This window comes from Brassica rapa, chromosome A07 (genome assembly GCF_000309985.2).
Source record: "Brassica rapa cultivar Chiifu-401-42 chromosome A07, CAAS_Brap_v3.01, whole genome shotgun sequence".
NCBI lineage: Eukaryota > Viridiplantae > Streptophyta > Magnoliopsida > Brassicales > Brassicaceae > Brassica > Brassica rapa.
In genome coordinates this window covers 1,834,460-1,856,824 of record NC_024801.2, presented here as the reverse complement: position 1 = coordinate 1,856,824, position 22,365 = coordinate 1,834,460, and the positions used below count along the sequence as shown (strand labels likewise).

At 29.3% G+C, this 22,365-nt stretch overlaps 1 protein-coding gene and 1 long non-coding RNA gene across 2 annotated transcripts; one reads left to right on the top strand and one right to left on the bottom strand.

Annotated features, from left to right (window-relative positions):
* The first annotated feature begins 2,347 nt into the window (after window positions 1–2,347).
* LOC117126575 lies at window positions 2,348–22,239 on the top strand. The gene is made up of 3 exons (XR_004449205.1): window positions 2,348–2,360; window positions 11,251–11,262; window positions 20,291–22,239. It is a non-coding gene; the product is annotated as an uncharacterized LOC117126575 (long non-coding RNA).
* LOC103828400 (protein RADIALIS-like 4) lies at window positions 17,103–17,648 on the bottom strand. The gene has a single exon (XM_009104001.3). The coding sequence runs from the start codon at window positions 17,546–17,548 to the stop codon at window positions 17,300–17,302; it is 249 nt and encodes an 82-aa protein (XP_009102249.1). The 5' UTR covers window positions 17,549–17,648; the 3' UTR covers window positions 17,103–17,299.
* Window positions 22,240–22,365: the final 126 nt, after the last annotated feature.

The following is a 22,365-nucleotide window of genomic DNA, read 5'->3' as shown; positions in this document are numbered from 1 at the left end:
AGTTTTTAGATTTTGGTTTTTAGTTTTTGGCTTTTGATTCTGCAGTATATTTTAGTTTTTAGCTTTTGGTTTTCGTTTTAAAAATTATTAATATATTTATTTTAAATTTTGATTTTGTTGTAGTTTTAGTTTCTAAAAAGTTTCAGGTGATGATTTTTTAGTTTTTAATTTTCCTATATTACTTTTTGAAGTTGAAATAAAAATTAATGATAAAATATATTTTTGTTAATACTAAAATATTACTTACTGTGAAAACAACAAATAGCACAAAAGATTACCACTTAAAATAAATTTATTTATTTAATAAATTATTTTAAAAGAAAACAATGCAATTTAAAAGAGAAAATAATGCAAACTAAATAGACGAACCACAACTCATATCACAATGCATAGTTCATGCAATTCAAAAACAAAATTATTAAAATTTAAACAAAATTAAAATAGTTATATTTTCAAATATTCTATAATTCAAATATTATAAAAATATAAATAGTTATATTTTCAAATTACTATATAATTTCACACATATTAAACAGTATACAATTGACAGTTAGTTTATTATTCAAACATACTAAATAAAATTTAAATATATTTTTAGAATTTTGGAAAACTGAATACAATTATAAATATATTTTGAATTTTGAATTTAAAATTTTATAATCTTTTTGAGCTTTTAAAAATTTTGATTAATGATTTTTTGGTCTGTTATTTTTTTTAAAAAAATTAACTTATAAGTTAATTTCTTCTTTTTTAACAAAATAAAAAATTACTAAAAAAATATATCACAAATTTTAGTAGAAAGTACCAATAGTTAGCAAATGATTCTTACTAAACATTATTTGTGTATAGAAATTATCTTCTTTATTTTTTTCTTATATAAAAGCATAAATATAATTATTATTTTTAAAAAATTAAAAAACCCACGTGAGTTTTGAAAAAACCATGAAAATTTGGTTTTTGGTTTCTATATTGAGAAATCAGTTATTTCCAAAAACTAGTTTCCCTACATTTTAGGGAATCCATTTTTTCAAAATCTTGATTGGATGGAAAATGGTTTTTGGAAAAACAAAAACCAAAAACTAATCTAAAAACTCAAAACAATCAACCTCTAAAACGATATAAACTATGAAAAAAAAGCGCTAGGCTTCAGGCAATTCAGAAGAAATCAGGTCATGAATGCATATATTTGCCAAGGAATCAATGAAGAACCATTCTTGAACTCACAACTCTGTTTTATAATCTTTCCACTTTCATGGCTCCAATTACTATGTTTAAGCAACCTAATGAACTAATTTCGTTGGACTCAGGAAGATGAACATGCATAAAGAACAAGTTCTGATAAGTTCACAAAGCACAATAACATCAACTTTCACAGGTTAAAGATATTTTGCTCACAAGGATTTGTTTCAGGCAATTAAACCAACTACCGATACCTTTAATCAACCTAAGATCATTGAACTTAGTGATCAATGAAGTTCATGCAAAAAGAACAATCCAACTGAAGAATTCTATGTAAATTCCGTAATCTATCAATTATATACATTCAATCTCTTCAATTCCATTGAAAATCATCAACCGAACAGTGGATCTACTCAGACATAGAAGCAGAAACACAAATCATCATAGAAAACATCATTAGATTAAAATAGAAGAAACTGAGTTCAGAGAATAATCTCTTGTCTCCCCTCAACTCAATAACCTAAAAATCTGCTGCAAAATAAAACTCAGCCTTCTAATTTTCGTCCTGATAGGTATTTATAGACAAGGGGCACTTTTGAGAAAATTGCCAAACCAAAAAAAAAAAGAGAGGAAAATTTCAGGTCCAGCTCGTGTGCGCCCAATCGATCAATTAGTTGAGATAATCGATCGATGTATTTTTCTAAGACGGATTACTTCGCCTCCAGCTCGTCCAATCGATTGACAAAGTATCTCCATCGATCGATTACAATATCCGGAAAGTGTCCACCGATCGATCAATTCGTTTTTACCTTGATTCTCAATCGATCAATACGTTTTTGCTCTGCATTTCTATTGCTCCAAAGCATCACGAAAATCCCTTGTAATCCCTGCAAAGTTTCACCAAAGTTTCCCAAAGCATCCAAGCACCTATAATACCTGAAAACATAGATAGAAAATTCCAAAAAGCCTAGAAAACTACTAAAAATCATACTTATAAGTACTGAAAACTAGGATATATCAAGTGGTCATATGGATGTTGGTGGTAGTGTTTTGTTACTTGGAGTGGAATTGAGACAATAATAATGTGATATCGAACAGGTTCATGGTAATTTCGGTGAGAGGAATTTTGTATTTGGACGAGATAAACGATCAGGATTGTAGTATATTTGGTTCCTAGAATAGTGATCCATTTTAAAATACATGATAAGAAAAAGACAAGAAAATGCTGGAAACAAAAATGACTCATAATAAAATTTTACATAACATGCAAGAAACTATAATTCGGGTTACAGATTAAATTCTTAACTCAAAAAGAAATTCCATAATTATTCAATGTCGCAACTCCAATGCCTATAAGATCAATAGACTCCAATTTTCATTTGTTATTTTAAGATATATCCCCTATATATTAAAAGAAAATCATTTGTCATTAATGTGTTCATGCTATATTCGCCACGTGGTAGCCTCACGTCGATTCAATTTGATTATGTTTACGTGTCGGCCTCACGTCATTTAACAATTAATGCGTTCACATACTAATTTTTTTAACTTCATCTTAAAAAAAATTAATGTTTTCGCACTATTTTTTTAATCATGTCATTTTTTGTTTCTGCATTTTTAACCTTTGTATTAGTGAACTGAAATTATCTTCGTACAACCAATGAATAATATCATTTTCAAAGAAAAAAATTACAAAATCATTAAAATTTGCATCAACTAAAATGGTGGAATGAGAATGTTATAGAAATTGAAAGTTTCGTATCTTGCCGAACTTTGCCGTGGTTGAGGCTTATGCACGCAAAGGAAATAAATAATTGTGCTTTGGCTATGAATTAAAGAAACTGAGGTAAAAAATACCACACACAAAGTCGGATCTTTAATTTAGCCAAATATTGATTTTCTTTACGGAGTTTTCATAACAGACAAAGAATTAGAAACATAATCATATTGTTAAAAAAAAATCAGAAATCAGAAAAACTTTAAATTGAAATGGAAATTCGTGAATCTATTGAAAAATAAATTAAGGTGCCGAGTGAAGAGATCACATTATTTTCTACGTAACTCTAAGATTTTTCACTCAATGGTAGAATAACACGAGAGCATTTGGTAGGCATTTGTTGGAAAAAGAAACATATGGTAAGTGTTCATTCCCTGTAGGACGAGAAGCATCTGCCCGCTCTGGTCGTTGATGTTTTGTAATAGTATGTAGCCGTCTCCGAGTATATTATTTTCCACGCAACAATAACACGAGAGCATTTGGTAGGCGTATGTTGGAAAAGAAACATATGGTAAGTGTTCATCCTTTGTAGGACGAGAAGCATCTACCCGCTCAGGTAGTTGATGTTTTGTAATAGAGTACTAGGTGTTTTGCCCGCACATGCGGGCATGATCGTTTTACTAGTAATTAGTAATATATGTATTATGATTTAAACATCATGATAACTTATTTTTTATTTTCTTAATCATTTTAATTCTCTTCGATTTTTATTTTGATCTAATTCTTCTTAACACAAAGGAAAACTATAAAACTATGAGACGATAAGAGCATAATTACATATCAAATATTCCACCTAATAAAGTAAAGTAAGAATGTGAACTTTTGATCTCTCTGAATCTACTTTGTATTTTTGAACCATAAACATGAATTAACATACCAAAAAAAAACATTAAACACACACAAAATCCAAATAAGAACAAAATAAAAAAAAATTAAATAAAAACTAAAGTTCGGTGATAATTTTGAAGAGTTTTTCTTTTTTAAACGAATTGAGATAATGACAAATTTCATTGGTTTACTTGATCAATATATACATTGACTTATCTTAATATAGAACTCCAACTATAAAAAACAAATATAAAAATACATAAATATAGATATCAAAAACTATAATCGAGATAACTTGGAATGAATGAGAAAATTGAAACTATAGAGTTTAAAACATCTTACATCATATGAAAATAAGAATTGGTCCTAACTTTTTAAATTAATTATAATTGTAATTCCAATTAGAAAGATTGAAATAGTTATGTTATTGAAATTAATAAATTAATGATTTAAGCTAAAAACTAATAAAAATCTTGTGAAAGTTAAAATAATTATAATCATAATTCCAATTAGAAATTTCAAAATATTTATATTATTTAAATTAATAAATTAATTAGAAATCAAAATATTTATATTATTTAAATTAATAAATTAATTAGAAATCAAAATATTTATATTATTTAAATTTAAATTAATAAATTGATGATTTAATCTAAAAACTAATAAGAATATGACAAATAAGCAAAATTAGCTAAAATCATGGAGAATGTGACAAATCAGCAAAATCACTTCATAAATAATAGTATAGATGTTGTCAGGGGCGGACAGAGTGTATGACGTACAGGGGCAGGTGCCCCCAACTAATTTTTATTTTTTTTAGCAAATGCTGTAAATATATATAAATGCCCCCAACTCAAGAAAAATACAATGAAAACTTTTTTGTGCCCCCTATTAAATTTACTTCTGCATCCCCCTGTATGTATGTTGGGATTGTGATATCCCATGTCCAACTCTATATTATCTGATTAGTACGATATTGTCCACTTTGGGCTTTAGGCAAGCCCGCATAGTTTTACTTTTGGTTTTCATCCCAAAAGGTCTCGTACTATTAGAGTTGGACATCTCTTTATATATTAGACACTCTTTGTCTAATTCTTCAATGTGGAACTTAGTTTGTTATATCACATTCTCCCCCTCAAACTAAGGATCACATTCATCTCGTGTCCCACGACTGACTTCCAGGATCGTTTGACTTGATCTCTGCCACACACACCTCCCAATCCTAACTCGATGGGTCCCGTTCCTACTCGAAGGGTATTTTGGTATTCTTACAGATTTCTTGTCAATCGCTCTGATACCAATTGTTGAGATTGTGATATCCCATGTCCAACTCTATATTATCTGATTAGTACGATATTGTCCACTTTGGGCTTTAGGCAAGCCCGCGTAGTTTTACTTTTGGTTTTCATCCCAAAAGGCCTCGTACTATTAGAGTTGGATATCTCTTTATATATTAAATACAATTTGTCTAATTCTCCAATGTGGGACTTAATTTGTTATATTACAATGTAGCCGTCTCCGAGTACATTCATACGCGTAGAAAAGCACTTAAATTCTTTGGAAATAGGATGAAAACAACCAAACATCAAAAAAGAGAAAAACAATTAGGATGAAGGAATCAATAGAAGCCATGCTTTAGTCCTACAAATATCTATATATATAAAGAAATGTTTGTCTCCCTCCTGTGAAGCCACGTCATCAAGTTGTGCGTTATGGGAGTGACACGTGTCCTATTTTATATTTGGAGCCAAAATAAAACAAAAAGCTGTCAGGTGTAATTGAACCCAGCACCTCCAGCACTGGTAATTTTTCTTAGAACCACTAGGCTAAAGTCACTTTTTATCAATATGTGGCTGCGAAAATACTTATTATCGTGTCGGCTGGAAGCTCATGCTTCTTCTGCTTGTGGCCAGGGCTGGCACTGAACTGACGTCAAGATGAAGATCGTGAAGTTAAAAACTTTGCTCCAAACAGTTTTACAATGTTTCCAACCTTTATAACTTGATGCATATAATATATATCAAAATATATTTGTTGTACACGCTTTTATTAGTTTTGCTTTTAAAAGAAAGTATTTGCAGTTATAAATGTTTTGTGCCAGTGAAGTAATGGTTGAAAAAACCTCTATACATATGTCATTTTAAAATAACACCCAACTTCTATATATAGTCAATACATATGTTCATGTTATATTCTAGACTAAATATTTTCTCTTTTATAAAAAATAGTTTTTTTAGTCTACAAGAAAATATTGTAGAGCAAGTATGCATTATACAAAATAATATATATTTAAAATCCATACGCAAAAACATAAAAGTTGATATAGACCTATTTCTGACACATGCACACTCCACTATGAATAAAAATTAAAAAAAAAACAGTATTGTAATCAAACTTTATCACAAATCCACATTTGTACATCTATAATTATGAGTTGGACAATTAGTTAATTTGATACAATACCAAAGCAAGAATAATCGAAAAACAACTATACCACCGCATACTAATAAGTAACACATAACAGATAACTAAATTCTTGAATCTTAAAACAAATTTCAAGTCGAGCATTTAGTGAATATCAAATTAACTAATATCCTGCCCGTAGGGCGGACCGACCCCTAGTTATCTATATTTTCGGAAAATTATTTTGTTTAATGTTTTTAAGCATAACCTTTTGGAAGGCTTTCCTCCTATTTATATTGATAAGGAAAAACCATTTTCATGCCCCATGAGTTGATGTTTACACCTTTGTTTCATGTGTCGACTTCCACTGACTTAGGTGGCTACACCTGAACAGCTTCACACAGCGATTAACCCTTAGGTGTCGATCCCAATCTGTCACCCTTCCCGTAAAGATCTGACGATCCTTTGGCTAGGCTCATTTCTCCCCAGGTAGCAGCCTCTGATTCGTTCAAGTAAATTCAATTCCAGCCGTATTGCTAACTTTTTACAACAAGTGTAAATACCAAATGTAAAACCAGATCTTTAGTATAGTCATTGTTTTAAAAGTTAAAAGAATGATCGATAAAATATTATAAAACCTTATAAAAAATTCATATTTGAAATTATGTATATAACGTAAGATAATAGAGAAATACTTTAATTTTTAAAAGCACTAAAATAAATAACATTTTTGTTCCCAAAATAGTATACGGGATTTGTTTAAATTTCAAAAGATGATTTATTAAAGAGTAAAATGAAAATATATTTCTGTATAACCTAATAATAATTAAAAATATTTTATATTTAAATCTAGGGTTCAATTTTTAAGAATATGAATTAGGATTAGAATTTTGGATTTAAGGTATTTAATATTTTTCTTATTTAATAAATACTATTTTGGGGATTTGTTTTTCTTTCTAAGCTATTTTATCACACAAAAAAATTCTGCCAAAACTTAATATTATATGTATTCAATGATTCAACTTTTTTCGATAGTGGATATACCTTTATATAATTCACAAGTTCATTTCCCATATATAATTAAATGCTTAAAATTTCATGTGGGCAGACGAGTACGAGGGAGCATCTTCACAACGTAGAATCTGGGACATTCTCAAAGGGATCATGTAAAGATTGGAATCTGATCACATAAATTTAAAAAGCTTTTCTTTATCAGTGCGAATTTGTTCCCATATAGGGATATATACGGAGTCAACCGCAACAACCAATAGCCTACTCTAGTGGCACACAACAGGTGAACATTTTTCAAACATATTTACCACAAGTTAGATCGAATTAGGTACTCAATTTTTGGCTATTCTTATATATATTGTTGGGAATAATTTTTTTTATTCATTTTAAAAATATAATTATTTATTACGTAACACATGGTTTTGGGCTAGTGTTCTTAAAACCGGATCAACTCAATAGTTGAACCGGATTCGACTATGAACCGGTTACATAGCCGGCTTGGATCTAATAACTGGTTTAACCATGAACCGATCATATAGTTGGATTAGATCTTAGAGTTATTAAAGTGATAAAAAATCATTAAAACTATCAAAAATCTATGAACCATCCGTATAAATATAAAACTAGTTTATATTTATAATGCTTATTTATTTAATTTAATTATATTTTAATTATGTATCATATTTACTAACATTACTTCTAAATTTATATTTTAAAAATATATTAAACCAGATTATTAAACTACGTTTGATCTGGTCGAACCATGTTAAAACGTGACCCAATAGTTATCCGGTTCAGTTTCCGGTCTGGTTTTAAAAATATTAGGGCCACAAAGAGGGCTATCGAAGACTTCCAAGTCAAACAAGCACAAATCATCATTACCAAACAAAGGAAGAGTAAAAACAAGGGTAAAACAAGGGTAAAACAAGCGCAAAGACTATTTCGCGATCATACGCAAAAACAAGGGTAAAATGTGAAAATCATTGGACACTATTTTGTCAAAGATTTGAACTCTAAAAATATTATGTATCTGGCCCATATTTTTTTTTTCGATAAACCCTATCGACTGATCCGGTCTGTCCCATGAGGATTTAGTGATGCAGAGTGGAATAGCCCGAAAGCATACGACACTGCTTAATCCGAGTTTGGAATACTTTCCGACTTATGTGATGGAGTGCACCGATCATCTGTTACAGCCCACCTGTAGTTTTAAAATCCAAAAAATCCGATACTCGTAGCAACCGATCTTTATCCGAACGTATACTTGAATACCCATATCTAACTGATTAAACAAATAAAAATAATTTTGTTAACCGGTTGAATTCGTGTCACTAATGGAGCAATTTATTTAAACACGTGAAATTATTATGGTTAATATGTAACATAAATGACATCGAATTATCATGGTAATACAATTAATGAAGTAGTTTGTAAGAGTGAAAAAGAAATGTAAAAGATGTAATAAAATACTTAAATGTAAACAATAAATGAAATTTTTAGAATTAGTCAATTGAAAATTTGTAAGAACCTACTTAAAAATAGATAAATATTATTTTGTACTTCAGTTTTAATAGAATAGATAAATACACTAATTTTAAATTAAGTGTATATTGATTTGAGACTGAATTTCGATAACATATATTTCATTTTTTGGTTGTTAAACAAAAGGCAACTTAAGTTTAGAAGGAAAGAAAACAAAAGGAAACTTAAGCTACGTGATATTTTTATTATGGCACAACCATTGTTTTGGTGGCTTGGTGCAGAAAACGTAACGCGAATAGAATTTACCAAATATGACTTAAAACTTGATTTTAATATAAAAGCCTAATAAAATTATAACCAGCCATTTATGACCAAACAAAAAAAACAGAATTCATTTTTACGAATATAATTCTGTAAAGTCTTTTGAAGTTTTTAAGTATTTTGAGGTTCTGTAAGTCTTCTGGAAGACTTAAAAAAAGTATTCTCATACAGTACATCTTAAAAGTAATTTATAAATTTTATAAGAAAAATTTTGATGGGAAAAAATTGAGATCATGTAGTTATAAGCATTTGTAAATGATATAAATTAAGATCTAGTAAAATTGAATTGTTTTCAATATAGATGAGGAATGCAGTGTGTCATGGTATTTTTTACTTAAGAGTTTGGTAACATATGTTGTAGTATTGTATGTATTCTTAGGATTAGATTTTAGAAATTAATTGTTTTCTGAAAAACTCGATTTTGACTTATATGTGTTTAATTTTGTGTATATTAAACACTTTTTAAGTTTAATGAAGTGTTTGTTTCTATTTAGTTAGTTATTTGAGTTTAGAATTTATATTTAGGGTCTAGACAACATCCATGAAGTCTTCTGATGAATATTATTTTATCGGTTAGAAGACTTCCCTGAAAGTCTTCTAATTCCCGCTAAAAATATTTTTAGTTTTTCGATAAAAATATTGAAGTCTTCTGGACGAATAGTAAATTCCTAGAATACTTTCAAGTAAGTCTTCTAGGAGATCTTCTAAAAGAAGACTTACTTGAAAGTCTTCTGAATCGATAATATTTGACATTATTAGAATTTGTGTCTCTCTATATAAAGAAAACTAGTGTTTGCCCGCTATTTTGCAGGTAGTTATATTATATAAGGAAATATATATTATCTTTACACTGTTATAATTTTTGAATAATAATTAAAAATTAAAAAATTAATTTTTAATTTCAAATATTTGGATAATCAAAAATTTATTATATATTTTTAGAAGATATGTGAGATTTAAAATAGTTCGAAAAATGTAGTCATTAAAAATCTTTCTCTTACAGAAAAGAATATTATAATTAATTCAGAAAATTGATTATAGAATTACTTTATTTTTTAGTTTAACACATGAAAAAACTGAAAATACTCTAGCTCTCAAGAGAAACAAAAAAGTGTGTCTTTTTGTGTAACTCCAATATGACCAATACAATGATCGGAAACTTTTATCATGAAAGATCTTTTGTAAATGTTTTGTGTGGGCTTTAAAAACATGAAAGTTATAATAATTTCTTACCTACAAATATAATTCTTATAATAGTATATAACCATTAAATTTATTTCTATAAAGAATGCTAAAATATTTTATTTAATTATATATAACTAATTGATAAAAGTAAATAAATTGATAAAACATATATATTATTTCTCTAATTCAACAATTCGTTACCATAAATCATTATTTGTAATATCATTTGTGTTACTTGGTAATTTGTATTAATTAGTTCTAAAGTTACCTTATATTTTGAGATCTGATTAAAATAATAACTAATAAATGTTAATAACCAATCAAATTATAACTATTTTTAAAAACTTAACCTATTAAAGACACATAATCAAAAGTCAATTAAGTAGCTTCTCAATTAATATATAGTATGATTTATCTCTTTAAAACTAAGAATAAATTTGGTTAAGATAAACACAAAAACATGTATTAGGAAAATGATAGTTTAAACAATGTTTCTAATAATTTTTTCCAACTCACATTTTCTCACTCATTTTTTTAATTTAGTGTTTAACATAAAACTCAAATGAGATAAGCAAACAAATTCTTCCTTAAATTATCTCTAATCATCACACTATTTTATCAAACACTAACTCATTCAACCAAATTTTTTTAACTAAAACTAATCATAGTTTACATATCTTTTAAAAATATTGTTTTAATTTATTTTAAATTAAACTAAAACGTACCTATATTAATTAAATCTGATTAACTAATAAGAAAAAATTATATTTCAATTTTTAAATAACCAAATGTCGTTATTTTACGCATATATACTTAATATTAATGTGAAATCGAATATTATATGAAATAAAATATTTTTATTTGTATAAATTTTATTATCTTACATTTTAAAATTTATTATAGTGTAAAAAATACATCTCATTAATTTTTAAATAATTTTTTATTACTTTTAATTTACATTATATTTTCCATCTTTGACTTTAACAATTGTAGAGATGATCATTTTTATTGAACTTCCTTACTAAATTTATCTTAACATTTTAAAAACACGTAAAACTAATTAGTTCACATTTATAGTAACACAAAAAAGTCATATACCTCAAGAAATAAATAAAAATTAAATACATAAGAATATAAAAAAAAAACAGAAACCCAACAAACATATTTTATTATTCTTCCTTCTTGTTCTTTTATTTATGTCTCCTTTTTTTCCTATTAAAAATAAGCATGCTAATTTTACTATAATCCATGAATTATATTAATAGAGTATTAACTGTAGAAAAATCCTGTGAAAAATACTTTGAATAATATAATTAAATGACTTAACATTTAATAAATTAAATGAATTACCAAATAATATAATTTTAAATGACTTATCATATAATAATGTTAATTCATCTGGTTATATTAATAGATGAATTAAATAAACTTTTTCTTGATTAATATACGTTTAAATAACTTACCATATAATTTTAATGTTTTAAAATATAAAAATATTTTAATCATTTCGAAAAGTGATAACACATATATTATATCACATTGTCATTGGAAAATGATTGGAATTTCTTAGAATTATATTTTTGACTGGTTTGCATTCATTTTACATAATTTTATACTATTTATATACTGAATGAGTGAATTTGATTAATAATATTAAGTTTTGATTAATTAGTTTTCTAAAATCTGTGATTTATTTTATTCACTACTAATATAAACATAATAAAAATCGTTTTTATAATTGTTTCTATAGAATCATATGTATTTATATGTATCTTATCCATTTATATAATGTAATCAAGATATTTAATTATTTCTAAAATAAATTATGTTAATTCATCTATATTTAAAATGCTTAATTGTATGTTTGGAAACATAGAGGAATTAAATAAACTTTTTCTTGATTAATATAAGTTTAAATAACTTACCATATAATTTTTTTTTAATATATAAAAATATTTTAATCATTTCTAAAAGTGATAACACATATATGATATTACATTGTCATTGGAAAGTGATTGGAATTTTCTAGAATTATATATTCGACTGTTTTGCATTCATTTGACATATTTTTATACTATATAAAGTGAATGAGTGAATTTAATTAATATTATTAAGTTTAGATTAATTAGTTTTCTAAAATCTATGATTTTTTATTCACTACTAATATAAACATAATAAAAACCGTTTTTATAATTGTTTCTATAGAATCATATGTATTTATATGTATCTTATCAACTTATATAATGTAATCAAGATATTTAAATATTTCTATAAACAAATTATGTTAATTCATCTATATTTAAGATGCTTAATTGTATGTTTGGAAACATAGATTAGATTAGGTAATTCTATGAATAGTTTCATTTTAAGAACTTTAATTAAATAAATGAAAAATGAAAAACCATCAACCAATCAAATTATAAAAATTAACTGGAGAATTCTTCTATGAGCGACACGTCAGCATAAATCACTAAAGTGACTTCTCAATTAATATATAGGAGAATTTACACATTTTCTCTTTTCCTTTCAATTTGATGCTACAAAAAAGTAATGTTTCTCATTCTAAAACTTTCAAACCTCTCTCTAATCTATTTTAATTTAAAAACACCAAACTTTATATCAATTTATTGTTATTTCATATCTTCTCACTGATTTATTTGTTTTACATGTTTTTCATTACATGGTTCTTATCTTCTACTACTTTAAAGGTAGATCCATAAATCATTTTTTTTTTCATTTAGTAACTTCTTTTGTTTAATTCTCTTATCATTTGAAAACTCTTTTGGTTGTTTTAAGTCTTACTTTATTTTTAAAGTTTTTCTATGTTTTGAAGTCATTTGAATGCTTTTGAATAAACATATTTTTCAAATCTGAGACAGACTTGGAATACTTTCAGGGAAGTCTCCTAACATTTAATGCACTACAAGACATCCTGGAAGACTTCTAGCGGAGACTTCTCCCATGTTTGCTCTTTCATTACAGATCTGAGTGTTTTGGTAATTTTCTATGTCTGATTTTTCTTCATTTGGTAACATATGGTTGCTTAAAGCTCTTATCTTTTTCAAAATTTATCATTTTTTGAAAATATCAAAATTTATATCATTTATCATTTTTTGTCTCATGTCATTCTCACTAATTAATCTTCTTTTGTAGGTTTTTCATTACATGGTTTTCATCTTCCACTCCTAAATCTATAAATTATATTATTTTAGTTGGTAACCTCTTATTGTTTAAAGCTCTTACATTTTAAAAACTCTTTTGGTTGTTTTAATCTCTTACCTTATTTTTGATGATTTTCTATATTTTAAAGCCATTTGAATCCTTTTAGATATTCATATTTTTCAGATCTGAGACAGACTTGGAAGATTTCCATAGAAGTTTTTTTGAAAGTCTTCTAACATTTAATGCACTAGACGACTTTTTGGAAGTTTTCTGGCAGAGTTTTCTCCCATGTCAAGTGGAGTTCAATATTGTCTTTGTAGATGAATGATCTATAATAGTTTTGTTTATGGTCTGTTTTGTGATTTGTATGTGTACTCTTTTAGTTGTGAATTCTTTTGTAAATTTGAAGAGTTATTAATGAAAAAAAAATTGGCAAAATATGTTCATGTCTACAATTATCTTGCCAAAAGTACTTGACATTATTGAAGTTATTGACAAAATAAAACAAAATTGGTCAAATTTACTACAACTAAGGGAAAAAACTTATAAAGAATACTTAGTCAAATTCACAAAAGATCAAACATTACATTAGTCAAAACATATAACAATTTCACTAGAATTCTTCTAGAAAGTCTTCCAGAAGACTTCTGGGATGTCTTCCGGAACACTTCTCGGAAGACTTAAATTTCAAACGGAAAATTTAAAGCAGAAAATTTAAATATAAGCAGAAAAATTAAGATTAAAATAAAAACGGGAAATTCAAATTGTAAGTAAAAATTGAAATTTTAAATTTCATGAAAGTTAAAAGTATATATTATGATCTAAGAAGACACATTAAATCACATGACTCGATATTCTTGAAATCTTTTAACACTTTTGAAAGTTCAAAAACATATCTTAAAGTTAAATTTGAAAATACAAGTTTTACAAAAACTAATGTAGAAGACTTCCCTGTAAGTCGTCTAGAGAAAGTCAAATTTCTAATACAATCCGGTCAATTGCAAAACTAACATGTTTATCCTAGACGACTTATCGGGAAGTCTTCTCTGGTATTTTCGAGATTTTTTGTTAACACAGAAAAGTTGGAAGACTTCCAGAGAAGTCGTCTCTAGAAAACTTACAGAAAGTCAATTGCAAACCCTATGCATTGACCATAAGACTTCCGTGTAAATCTTCTCATCTGGAAGTCGTCTCTAGAAAACTTACAGAAAGTCAATTGCAAAACCTATGCATTGACCATAAGACTTCCGTGTAAGTCTTCTCATCGGAGAAGACTTACATGGAAATCTTCTTACGGACATATCTGGAAAAAAAATTGATTTCATAGCTGCAACTATTAAGATAATTTGCTTAGATTCTTCAACAACACAAAACTTCACCACCTAAGCAAATTACTTGTTAATGACCAAAAATCATGAGCTTGAATGGCTCTATGAACCTTAAAAAATTTAGAATCAAAATCTTGGGGTTTTTAGATAAATATAAATGGAAAGTGAAAGAGATGTTGTTTTAGTGCATAAGAAATGAGATAGGAGGAGCGAAAATCAAATTTTAGGTGTATTAAAAGCTTTAATTGGTTGTTCATGGTGGTTGTGTATTCATGAAAATGACAATATCGTAAATATTTGATGAAGATGAAGATAATGGAGTAAAAATACTCATTTTTGAAAAAAAAATAATAGTATTTTCGTAAATAATCCGAGCTTTTGGGATGAATATGACAAATGAAAGTTTCAAAAAAATCAAGGATTAATTTTGTGTTTGACTTTAAATTTTGAGTTATATTTGCAAAAAGCCCGTATAAATAACTTCAAATATGTGTTCCACTTCCACGAGTTATATTTTTTAAGATGCTTCATATTCAATACGCAATTGTTTTTTTACTTTAAGAGAAGTGCTATACACTACTATTAAATTAATATACTTTTTAAAGTGAGCCACACAATTCAAATCAGTATTTAAATGATTTTTAGCCAAAAAAAAAACAGAATTATTAATTATAAATAACATAATGTTGCTGTTACTTTCAAATAACTATCTTCCCATTATAAACTATACCACATTATACTTTTCATTATAAAGAATATGTTTAATTCTTCTTTAATAAACTAACAATTGTATTTATGTAAAATAGACCTAATTAGTTAAATTTAAACTGATAAAAACTAATAATTTGTAGAATTTAACTGGTATAGACTAGAAATATGGGTTCCATAATCTGTATATAATATATTTATTATAGTTAAGATTTGCAAGATTTTGAATCACAAGATCGGTTAAGTTATATTCATTTTTAAATACAATATTCACAACTATATATGCAATTTTTACTATCATATCTCAACTATATATTCCATACTGTTAAATAATCTATTATTTTTTAAAACTAATAAAATATTTAGGTTTCCAAAAATCTCTTATGTATGAATATTTTAGTTATAAGTACCGAACAAAAAAATACAAACATTTTTAATAATATTTTTTTTAACCAAACAAAGACAAATATGTTACATTGAATTGAAATACATAACTACAAACAAATTTAAGCAGTTAATTTAAGATATTATTTATCAAAATCTACACAGTATATTTTTGATTGTATATATACAATTCATAAAACTGTTAAAGTTGCTATTATTATTGAAAATTTCATTTATAAATGATCTCTTATGATCTTAGATAACTAATGTTATAGATAGATTTCACAAATTTTATAAATAGACTATCCCATCACAAATCTATACCTTAAACACAGTTGATTATTCAGTTATCTATGCTATTCACAGAAAATTTAGACCTAGCCAAAAATGTATATTTTTGGCATCAAATGATATTACTCTTAATATTTTAAATTTTTATAATATTGGCATCCGCAAAATATTCTAAATTTCAGAATTTTATACGATTAAAAGCTACAAAAATATACACCTTTAATTCTAAAAACCAGCACCAAGCCTGCTTATATAAATATCGGATTATTGTTCATATTTTTATGTGTAATTTTTACGGGTTGTTTTATCAAACATACAAAGGTTATAAAGTACGCGATATGTTGCGTAAACCTATAAACTCTTAAATTATTATAAGAATATTAAACAAATTTTAACTAATATATATATATATATATTTCTTTTTAGCGTTAAATCATAGAAACATAAATTAAAACTTGTGCAATACGTTTCAATAAACAGATAATTATATTTTCATTCTCATATAATTGTATTGTTATATTGTTTTATAAAATAATAAGAAAAATTAAACTTTGTAAATGATTGTATCTTATTCTATAAAATATAAATGATTATAAAGTATTATGCTTCATTAAAAATTAAATATTATAATTTCATCTTATATTCGATTTTAGTTACTAACATAAAATAAATTAGATACACAAATTAAATATAAATTATGAACAAAACTTAAAATCATATGGAATTTGTATAAAATTATAATTTTTGTTAAATATATTTTTGTTAACAAAAATAATAATTCAAAATCTAGTTGAAAGTTAAAATTATAAGAACTTATCCTCCTTTTTTGGTCGAAGGATATACGTTAATCCGAAGGGTTCATAGTTAATACCCATTTCAAATTCGAAAACATTCATTTTCTACTTTTTATTTTCACATCAATGATTTGTTTTACTTGGTTTTAGTGTGGACTTCTCTCTTTATTGATCTCATGATATGCTACGCAACTTGCTTTGATTGTGTTCCATAAAACGCCCAAGCTAAACTTGATCTTCTGTCTAGACTGTATGAACTCAAATTTAAATAGATAAGATTGGGATGGAATAGAGAGATTATTACATAGTTGGAAACCGAACAGAAATAATTAAAAGCCAATAATATAGGAAATAACATCGAATTTTCTTTTACATATAGATGCTCTTAATGTCTTCTTCTGGATGTGAAGGCATGTAGTTATTTCTTAAGAGGAATCTCAATGGCTTCAATTAGTATTACGGTACCTAGGTTGTGGATAACGTCCTGATTCAATGTCATTCACATCTCTAATGAGCAACTCGTAGTGTCTTTTCACCTCTTCTGCTGATTTTCCACCAACTGCTCTTGCAACGTTTTGCCATCGGTCAGGAGTATCCTTGTCGTATGTAGCCAATGCCACTTCGAACTGCTTGTCTTGTTTAGCTGTCCATGACGAGTTTGAGCTCCGGGAAGTGCTAATTGAGTTGGAAGCCATTAGTGTGAAAATGTGGAAGTGTATATGAGTTTTGAGAAGTTGGGTTTGTATTAACGATGAAGATCAGGGTTGATTTGGGTTTAGCTGATGAGAGTGTGGAGCTCCTTATATGTAGGACGAGAAAAGAATATAAGCCAGTTGGTGGAATATATCTTTTGAAAAGAGAGATTTTTAGAGTGACCCAATATTCTTTTAGTAACCACATATATTTAGTGACGGGACAATTTTTTTTTGGAAAGAAGCTGCTTTGATGATTATGACGATGATCATTAGAATATAATCCTTTAGAAGGTCTAGCTAATAGTTGGCGGAATTGCGATATTCTTTGACCACTGCTATAGAAAATCAGGATGCTTCCTTTTCTTGATAGTGTCCGTACAGTAGACCAACAAATAATATTGGACCCTCCCTACCTCTTTCAGCATTTTTGATCTTATCATCATTATGAGCACTAGGGTCGGATTAAACCCCTATCGTATCAGATACTACTCAAAAGCATGTGATGGCTAAGCTTATGTTTAATATTCATCTCGTGTGATTGCGATATAATTATGTATTAGAGTTCCTCTTTGCATCTCTTGGATTAACGATTAAATGATATGTCTTTTCGATGATTAACTCTGTCGACGATTCCCTTCCATCGCAAGGACGATAACAAGAAGCGAATATTTGCCATTATTGGTGTCAAGCTTCTTGAGCAACTTCAGGTAATCTTACATTTACTGGTTTATATTGGGCATCTCTATAGAAAAAAAAGGAACATCTTCTCGTGTGTACTAAACCCCTATTTATATCCGATGCTTTAGCTAGTAGGTGTACGTCAGAACATGATTCCAATAATTACACAATAAGACAAATCTCAGGCGACACACAGTACTAAGATTTTGTACTTTGGCATAATCAGAGATTTTTAACCCTCTAAAACCGTGGTCCCACGGAACAACATTCTTTGACAATGATAGGTCCATTTATGATGATTTTTTCATCAAGGAAACCAAAATAAACTATTTCTTCGTGCAGCCTCTTCTAAACTAGTTTTTCTTACGTTAGCTCTTCTTGCTGTTTTGTTCTTGCATGCATAAACTTAATCGAAATGAGAAACAGGAAAGGCAACACATTTTTGGGAATATTCAGGTGTTCCTGTCTTCTTTTTCCTCCTTTGAACATGGTTAAAGAATCGGACAAATACCAAATCTTGGGATCTTATCTTCGAGAGATCTTCTGCGCCTTTCTTACGCTTGTTGTGTTCCTTTGTTTAAAACATTGTTCAATCCTCAGATTCTTCGACTACTGAGAAGTTATTTTCTATATTCTAGAAATAATTGTTGGGGTTATTTGTGAAATAACAGAAAACAGAATAATTAGTTTTTTAGTGAGAGTCGCGGCCGCCTCTCTCTCTCTCTAGGGTTGGGCCGTCTCCCTCTCTAGGTGTTGGGCCGGTTATGGACATCCATCAATTGATTTATAACACTCCCCCTTAGATGCCATAACCATACAGGGATTGTAATACGCTTAATGTTGCCTCATTAGAACCTTATCAGGAAAACCTAGTGGGACAAAACCATGATGAAAGAAAAAGAGTACAACACGTACTAATCCCCCTGATGTGAACATCAGTGAAGGTCTTTTAGCCTACGCATCCCAATCTGATGCGTGAGTTTCCTGAACGTGCAGGTCGGAAGTGCCTTAGTAAATAGGTCGGCTAAATTGTCACTGGATCGTACTTGGACGACCAGGACCTCGCTGGCTTTCTGAAGGTCGTGCGTGAAGAAGAACTTTAGACAATATATGTTTCATCCTATCTTATTTAATGTAGCCGTCCTTGAGCTGAGCAACGCATGTAGCATTGTCCTCATACATCACGGTTGGAGCCTTGCTCTTGGCCATCCCTCAATAAGCTCAGACATTTTGGGTCATCGACCTCAACCAGACACACTCGCGGCTGGCCTCATATATAGCCAATATTTCCGAATGATTGGATGATGTGGCCGGGATGGTCTGCTTCATGGACGCCAATGTAATCTCGAAATTTAGTTCCTTGTAGGATGTATTTTATCCTGTCTCAGTCCCATATGTTCAGACATGACCTAAACCTAGACAATAGGTTTACATCAATACTCATGTCCGGATGTGTATGATACGACAAATACATCAAGACAAGGCGCCAACAGTACTTAAGGTAATGGACGTGTATGTCTTTATTTCCAGTGCCTCATGGTCGAACATGAGCTAAACATATAAGAGATTCACGTCTAGAACACATGTTCGGCCTAGTATGGCTTGCCTATAATATCAAGGCGCCAATGGCGCTTGGGTAAGGAACTTTACCGGACCAAGGACATATTTCTTGTCCTTCTTGGGACCAAAGGATCCGTGTCCAAGTCAAGGATACCCACGACCATGTCCTTCTTGGGACTTACAATAGGTTTGTGTCCGGACCAAGTGACCTTATGGGAAAACACATTGAGCGAGCTTTGGTCCATGTTTAAACCGTTTGAATACCAATTCGAACCAAGGCAAGGTGGTAGCGACTCAGCATGAAAAATGCGTCGCACCAGGGTTCAAGCAACATATTGGTACCCGATCGAGAAGGATAGATTAAATATCTCCTCTCGGCCTCACGAGAGAGTCTCGTGGGAGTAGTTGCCTTAACTATACAGCAGCAACATATTCTGCTATGCTGAACCCTTATCTAATAGATCTGATGTCGGGGATGGTTAATCCGAATTACCATTCTATAAGTCCTTTGATGATTATCAATATTGTTCTCGAAAATTTGCTGTTCTTTCAGCTCAGTACCCTCTAGTACTTTCATTATCCAATGGACCATATAAATATGCAGCCACTACATCAATTTACTGCAAGTCTAATTTTTTTTCTCTTATATAGCCAGACTTTTGAGAAATTTAAAAGTAGTTGCATCCACCACATGGGAGTATATCTCCTCATAATCTATTACTGGTCTTTGTGAGAATCCTTGTGCAACATCAGCTTTATATCTCACGATTTCTATTCCTCACAAGACCCATTTATATCCACTGGTTTTAACATCATATGGCGTCTTAATCATATGGCCAAATACGTCTTTCTTCTTTAAACTATTTAACCCCACGTTTCCATTCAATCCAATCTGTTCTACGAGTGCGCACTCTTATATTGACGTGGGTTCATGATCCTCGCTTATATTCATATGTTCAAGTGCTACATTTTATCACCTTATGTCGACATTCTTTATATGTTCCATTATGTTCCAGACATGATATAATCGATTGAGATTCATTATTATCAGGACCTTTAATACTCTGCAGCTTGGCGTCCCAAGCTACATTGTTTGGTGCCTGTACCTTAGAGCCGGTCGGCCTTTGTCTATGTCTGGGATGGTTTTCTCAACCTCGGATTTTATCATTATATGCACCTTTCTCTTTTGTTTCCGAGGATTCTTAACTTTTGGAACTTATTGGTCTATCTTGTATAGACTCTGTAGCAACTTGACTGTGTCTCTCTTGGACATCAATTTCGTTGGTGCTTTACAAGCTGGTTTATATATGACCTAGTCATTCTTTTTCGGGTCAGCAAATGTGTCTGGCATTTGATTAGCTAGCTTTGTAAATGGATGTCTATTTCACATTCTTTAGTCCGGGGATCTTGCCAAGACATTGATTTTACCAGCTTATTACTTTCTCCCCCTAATGTTGGATAGTCGGATTCATTAAACTTGCAATCCGTGTTCTTGGCCACTAAATAGATCACCCATTTTTGGCTCAAGGTACTTCATTATTGTGGGAGATTCATATCCAACATATATCCCCATCCTCATCCTCTTCTAAGGATCCATCTTAGACGGCACATATTTGTGGTGGCTTATCCAAATATCTCAAGATGGTATATGTCTGGCTCATGACCCGTAATAAATTTGAGATAGGAATATCTATGCTCACTCAAAATGGTCTGATGCTTGCATGTAAATTCGTGTGTCCCCAAGCCTTGGACTGAGAGTTTGGACCTATGGCCAAAACAGATTTATAAAAGGATTCAGCCAAGCTATATATATAGTATGGACATGAGCGGATTTGTCCTCACTGCCCCCTCATGGACATACTATAATCTTTAAGTGCTTGGGACATCATGGCCTAATGAGTTTCCCTTGTGTTCATGCGACACACGTGAGATTCTATGGGATAACTCTTTGTGCCCTTTCCAATATCAATTTCGCATCATGTTTTGGACCAGGATGGCCAATCCGGTCATACCATAAAGTGTATAATTTTGTGAGTAAACCATTCTGGTTACCATGGCTTTTGCCTCTATCATACTGATCTTGGCATAGTCTAGATCAATAGATAATGCAGGTATAGTCTAGATCACTTTTCTATGACCTTGGGCAATTTTTCATAACTCTGGATGAACTTTTATTTCTTTTTTCCCATTGTATCATTGTGGAAACCATTCTTATATCTCTATATAATCTCAATGGGTTTCTCTGGGTGAATATAAAGAATTTAAATGCTTGCCCTTACACATATCTGGCCGTAGCCCTTAATGTGTACCATACCCGCAATTTATAAACTCATATTGGTGTTTTCAATAATAAAATGATTCATTTATTATTAGAGTTTAAAATAAGTTTTAAAGAAATGGCAACATGGAAATGAAAACACCAAATCAAAGGACATCAAAATCTAGATTACAAATGTTGAAATCAATCTTCAGTCTTTTAGACAATCTGAAGTTTCATAATCCATGGGATCGTCCTTTTCATGATTGAAGTCATTTTCATCATCTTGATAGATCATATGGGCTTCAGGATTCTTCCCTTT